At 35.3% G+C, this 6,268-nt stretch overlaps 1 protein-coding gene across 1 annotated transcript in view; it reads right to left on the bottom strand.

Moving 5' to 3' along the window:
* Window positions 1-6,013, bottom strand: part of LOC112521473 (nudix hydrolase 14, chloroplastic) — a 9,215-nt gene extending 3,202 nt beyond the window's left edge. The window contains exons 1-5 of the mRNA XM_025130357.1: window positions 5,775-6,013; window positions 3,507-3,612; window positions 2,562-2,639; window positions 1,218-1,310; window positions 985-1,077 (exon numbers count right to left, since the gene is read on the bottom strand). Coding sequence (XP_024986125.1) covers window positions 985-1,077; window positions 1,218-1,310; window positions 2,562-2,639; window positions 3,507-3,612; window positions 5,775-6,007 — 603 coding nt within the window. The 5' untranslated portion in view covers window positions 6,008-6,013. The remainder of the gene's footprint in view (window positions 1-984; window positions 1,078-1,217; window positions 1,311-2,561; window positions 2,640-3,506; window positions 3,613-5,774) is intronic.
* Window positions 6,014-6,268: the final 255 nt, after the last annotated feature.

The raw sequence follows: 6,268 nt of genomic DNA, 5'->3' as shown, positions 1-6,268 counted from the left end.
TATATATATATATATATGTATGTATGTATGACCATTGTTAGCTTGATGAGTGAACTAGAAGAATCACAAACTAGAACTCATAACCTAGAGAAAGTAATGAAAATAAAGCTGATTTACATATTACGAACTTATTTTCCTCATAATAAAAAAAAGGAAAAAGCATATCAGATCGTTAAAACTAAGATACAAAGGTAATGCAGAGAGCAAACCACATGCTGCAAAAATAGCTGAAATTTCAGGGAGAGAAGCACAATTGGAGAAAGTGGGAGACATAGGGATCATGTTTAAAACGTCGGTCTTTTACAACTCATACACACACACGTAAATACATTGACATATTTATATATATATATATATATATATATATATATATGTATATACACATACATGCATGCATTTTTATATATTCACATGTATGTACTTCTAGTAGTCAACAATAAGGTTAAACTAAAGAAAAGTTAGCCAGGAGAGCTTTTGAGTACAAGAGGACAGGTTGCAACAATGACTGAATCAGGGACCCACAGTGAAAGTTACTATAAAGCCTAAGAATGTAGTTAGCCTATTTTATCGCTAGTATCACTACATCATCACCCTTTGGCACTTAACATAACCAAAGAGATTATCTATACAGATTTTCAGATAGAACCACCAAAAAAAAGATGACAATAAGAATATACTTGTGTCACAATCTCCTCAACTAAGAAAATAGCATACAAATGAATCGCATGAAAATACAACCAAATAGCACCAGGTGAATATAGAAAGGGTGGTTCTTTATAAGAGATCAATCATAAAATGGTTCTTGCTGGTGTTTCTGGTCACTCGTAAAGAACTATAATACAATCTTTATTCAACAAAAACTACAGTATTCATTCAAAAAAAGAACGGATGATCAAGGTGCAGATATAAGTACACTCATATTTTGCATAAGCAGGGGAAAAGGGGGTGGTCAAGAGAGAGAGAGAGAGAGAGAGACTTGCTGACCTCACGTATTGCTGTACCAACAACATCACTCACATCATCATCCAACATCCCAGCTGGCAGCTCCAAAACGGGCCTGCCAACAGGCACCCTAACCTTAAATATGTACAAGTTAAGACGACGATTTCCATCAGCCTTTTGTTCAACTCATTGTAACTTCACTATCTGATCACTAGAATGTGAATATTACTGAACCGCTAGGTTATCACAAAATGTAAAATCATACACAGGAAAACCTGCTCGGTAAGCACAGTGTAAGTTTTCCCCTCTGAGTTCAGTAGGATTAAGACAGCTACAGCTGGTCCTCGTGCAAATACAATACCTGGAACCTGAGTAATATGCAATTTAGCGCACAAACAAAACAAAAGAGACACACTAACACAGGTGAACATGAGAAGAGACAAAGCAAAAGTTGAAACAATAAACCACAAAAAGGTTAAGTTGGGACTAAAAGTTAGCATTCTGTTTGTTTGGAATTTAGCATGTTCTCAAATGACCACAAAATCAGTTTATGTACCGTGTTTAAAATATGTTGTACGATGTTGTGATACGCCCCAGAGGTTCAGGAGAGTTTATCAGAGGCGTCGATAGGTCGGATGGAAGGATAAGGCCAGCTGGGTTTATTTAATTATTTAAATTAGGATAAGTCTTTATTTGAGTATTTGGCAAGTTACGTATTTGAGTCTTTTTAGGATTGTTTTTGTTAGCAGGACACTATAAATATGGTGCTCCATTGATTGTTTTTCTTTAGGAAATTAATGAAATAAGACCTCATCGGTTTTTAGGAGATCACATGTTCTCGAATTCAGGCCAAGTTCATATTATGTTGATAATTAGAACATAGATACCAAGAACAGACTTATTTTGCATCTTTTAAGAGCATGGTTTTCCCCACAACCTTATATCACGTTGTTCATGGCTTAAATATTCAGCAAGATTCATGGCACTAGAGATCACAAGAATTGCCAACATTTAACCCCACAAAACACTGAAGAGATACACCCAGCATATTTCTAAACCACTTGGTTAACCAAGATTTTCAACATCAAAAAAGCAATCCTTAGCATTTGAATAGAAACCACCACTGAAACTAATTTCACATAGAACTTCATCAAGCCAATAAAAAGATATAAGACGTTGACCCTGGTATTAAGGGCTAAGCCAATCAAACTAAATGCAAAAGGGATGGAAAAGCTGATGATAATTGTAAGAAAAGATTATGTGAAAGCATATATCTTGGTGACAGTTACTATTTATCCTATATTTAGCATGATTATTGTTCGTACTTATTTTGATCATTTGTTCTTGTTATCTTAAGGATAACTAGTAGTTTAATCATTCGGATAAGCATCATTGTAGATAGGCTGACAACCCCTGATAACAGGATGGTTGAATAAAGAAACTCGGAGTTTCCCCTTCAATTGTGTGAAACGACCACCCTTGGATGAGATGCCTATGATTATCAAGGATGTGATGCTAAGTGTTTCTATGGTATGAAGCCCGAAAACCTAGTTCATTTTATTGTTGTTCCAGTTTTTCCCTCTTAGAGTATGTCTTTCATCAAGATCATGTAAATGTACCTTTTGTCCTGTTTCCTTGTCAATGACATCTGCTTTKAACTTGAGAAAGCCGACGCGCTTGCCAAACATGTCAACCCCCTTTTTCACAAGAAGCACAGAAATCAAACATAACAGAGAAATGTGTTTTAGTGATTGCTGCCAAAAAAATGGGGGTGGCTACCAAACAAGAAAAGGGCATAAGCCCCACACACACAACGTGTGGTTGTAACCATGCCAAGTTATGTATAACAGCAATGCAGATTCAATCATTTGTCCCTCAGTAGGCGTGTCATGATTTTGCTCTTTTTTATGGGATTAGAAAGGAATGATATAGGTGAATTTTGAAAAGAAAATAATTGGAGAGAAGTGAAAGAAGTTGCAATAAGTAAATATCCTTATGTAATTTCCTCTTGTAAATTAGAACAGTAGATTGGTCATACATCTTATGCTACATATAATTATGTAAACAATAATTCCCTCATTTCCAAAGAATAATGCAAAGTTTGATTTGACACATAGTTTACCGAAGTTTTTACTAACAATCAAATACCTAAATTCCCCACAATAATGAAAATATAGAAAACTGATGGACCAAAATAAATGTCACAAATATCTTGTAATGATTGCAACAGGAAATAATAAAGTTGGGCTGAACTTTACCAAAAAAAAAAGAAATTTTTTATAGGACAAGAAAAAAGTCGAAATTGTGATCGTAATTTTTTGAAGGACTGAGAGTATAGCACGACATGGCACAGGTGACAAATAAAAAGGTAGAAATTAAGCGGTATTGAAATGACTTCCTCTAGGCTCTAGAACTACAAAAAATCATTCCAGAAGATATTATAACCAACAATTTCGGTATCAAATACATAAACACAACATCAAGAACAAGAGAAGTAAAAGAACCTAACTGACAAGGTACTTATTGCTGACAACAAAAAAAGTTGCATTGCTTGAAGATAATACCTGAATGAGCACTTGTCTTAAAGACAATGATCCATCAGCAAGGAGGCCTTTTTCACTTTGGATGTTCTTTAGCCACTGCTCAAATAAAGACGAACCAATAGCATTCCTGCAACAGCAAGGTAGAGCATATATCAAGCTGAACAAGGAACTGAAGGAAAGAGGTACGGGAAACATGCATACAAGTTGGCTAAGATAAAAAATGAACATTAAGAACATAAATTAGACAAAATGTATAAAGAATGAGTAAAAGACTTTTAAAAAGATGGGGTCATAGTCATAGAACGCCAAAAAGGTTGTTTTTGTGAATTGTTCAACAGAAAAATAGTGAGGAGAGTGTAGGAAAGCTTGATGGCATTTCTGAAGAAGAAAATAGAACGTTTAAACATAGAAATTTCAGTGTTGGAGGTAACTAAAGCATTAACAAAAGTAGGTAAGATTTGGTGCTGACGTGAAACACATTTTTAGACCCCTGGAGGAGGCAGACATATTACGACTCAGCAGGTTGTGTGATGTTATCATTATGCAAAAAGGGTATGATGCCACCCACTAGGGCGTCCCACCTGGTCCCTCGGTCACTGTGGAGAAGGTAAATCATGTGTCCCAGGGGCAAGTAGGTGGTGCTTGGAGTTGAACCCCAGACCTGTCACTCATTCTGCAAGGATGCCCACTTCCTTACCCACTAGACTCAAGCCGTGGGAACAATTAATATCATTGTTAAGACAAAGTAAATACCAGATAAGTGCAGAAGAGTGCCTTGTCCCCCTATAAGAAAAATGAGATTTTCTGGTCTGCCACACTGGGACTGAGACACGGCCCAGGCCCAGACTCCTACGAGTTATTTCACAAAGACTTTCCATGGTAAGGAAGAGGGGGGGAACAGGAATTAAATACCGTTACAGTATAGGTAGAGTTCGTTGTGGAAGACCTATTAAAGAAAAATAAAAATTTCTTAATCATACAAATGATAGAAGAATCAAAGCTTATGTGCCATAAGATGGGAACAGTTTATCGTGGCATATGATAAGGATGTAGAGTTAAGTCCAAGGTGTCAAAAAACCAATTTGGTATTTAGCCAAGGAGATGAATGGGAGAAGCTATTTATTGATTAGGCAACATGTAAACAGATGAAGACAGCATATAAATGATCGTTTATTGATTTACACAAAACACATTATTGGGTGAGTGTGACTGATCTGATGAGCTATTGAGAAGAAAGAAGTCCTACAATATACAAGTGTGATTTTACTTGGGTTAGTAGGCAAAGAAAAATGCAGTAACCATGTGGGGGGCGGAAGTGAATAGAACATATAAAATTTGTTGATTACAGTAAGATGGAAAGACCAAAAGGTGTTTCTTCGAGGCAGGCAATACCTGTTATGTTGGACAACCAAAAACCAATAGTTACACAAAATAAGCGTTGCAAATGATTGAGACCAGCATGCAACTCCTATCTTGGATCAGAAAAATTAGTTCTCTTATTCATCTAACATTGTTGGTTCGATTTTTTGTAGGACCATTACAATTATTCTTTGTTCTAACTCCATGCGTCACAATACTAAAGTCCACCACTAACTAAGTAAAGTCAGATGGATTAGCTTCTAACTTCAAGATCAATTATATATGCTGGTATCAGCAATATAAACAACTGATAACTACACTAATCTCAAAAATTGGATACCCTCCTTAAAAGAAAATAGTCCATTTTATAAATTTAGGGGGAATGTATATTCATTATTTTAGACAATTCTATACTCGATTAGTTAAAGCTTAACAACATGACTTCTCCCCGTACTTTGAAGGAGGAAAGGTTAATTTAGGGTCATCAATCTTATGTTCATGTCAAATCTTGAAATGTATCTTTTTTTGGGGCAAGGAAAATGGTAAATGTTAGTTCTTTCGGAACTGAGGGAGCATTACATAACCAAAAAAATTGATCTAATCCAAAAATTATAACTTGTTTTTTTTTTCAATTTAAAGGTATCAGGATTTGAATTTTCCAGAATAAAAGGTGGACTAAATTATGAAAGGAGAGAGAGTATCAAAGATCAATTAACATCCCGTATAAAAAATGCATACAAATAATAATAGAATACATAAGTTTACTCGGTAAATTGATCATGTTTAATTACATAAGAACATCTTGCCGTAATTCCATAGTTTACCTAATTAATATATTCTCATTGTAATTTGCGACTAAAAACTTAAAAGTCATTAATGTAATCAAAACTAATAGATGACATAAACGAAGGAGAAAGTGGAAAGGCTCGCCTGAAGTCGGAATCGGAGACACCAGGGGCGGCAACAACCGTCACGGATTGGTTAGGTTGAGTCGGCAACTTTATAGTGTGAGTGATTTGGAAAGATGATGAGCCAGTTGCCATTTTCGCAGAGATCCTTCTGCTAATTACACTGCGACAATGAAGAGAAGAAGAAACGGCCAGCTTGTTTATGCAGGAGAAAGAGAGCATAGTCATGGAGGTGGTACACCAAAGCGGCATCATCTTGGCGTCTCGAATGATTTTGGAATTTTGGATGCCAAAACATTTTATTTTAATGGATAGAAGAAATTGTTAAAAAATTACATTTTTTTATTAAATATTTTTAATAATACTAGAAGCGTACTCGCACAATGCAGCGAGATATATCATAATTTTAATATTTCATTTTATTCCTTATCTCAGTCGATGTTATAATATGGCTTTATGTGATTTTGAGAAAGCGATGATGTTTTTATTTTTGAATAAAATATATGTTTGAAGATA

The sequence above is a fragment of the Cynara cardunculus genome (assembly GCF_001531365.2).
Source record: "Cynara cardunculus var. scolymus isolate 2C chromosome LG 11, CcrdV1, whole genome shotgun sequence".
In the NCBI taxonomy this organism is placed as follows: Eukaryota; Viridiplantae; Streptophyta; class Magnoliopsida; order Asterales; family Asteraceae; genus Cynara; species Cynara cardunculus.
This window is presented reverse-complemented; position numbering and strand designations above follow the sequence as displayed.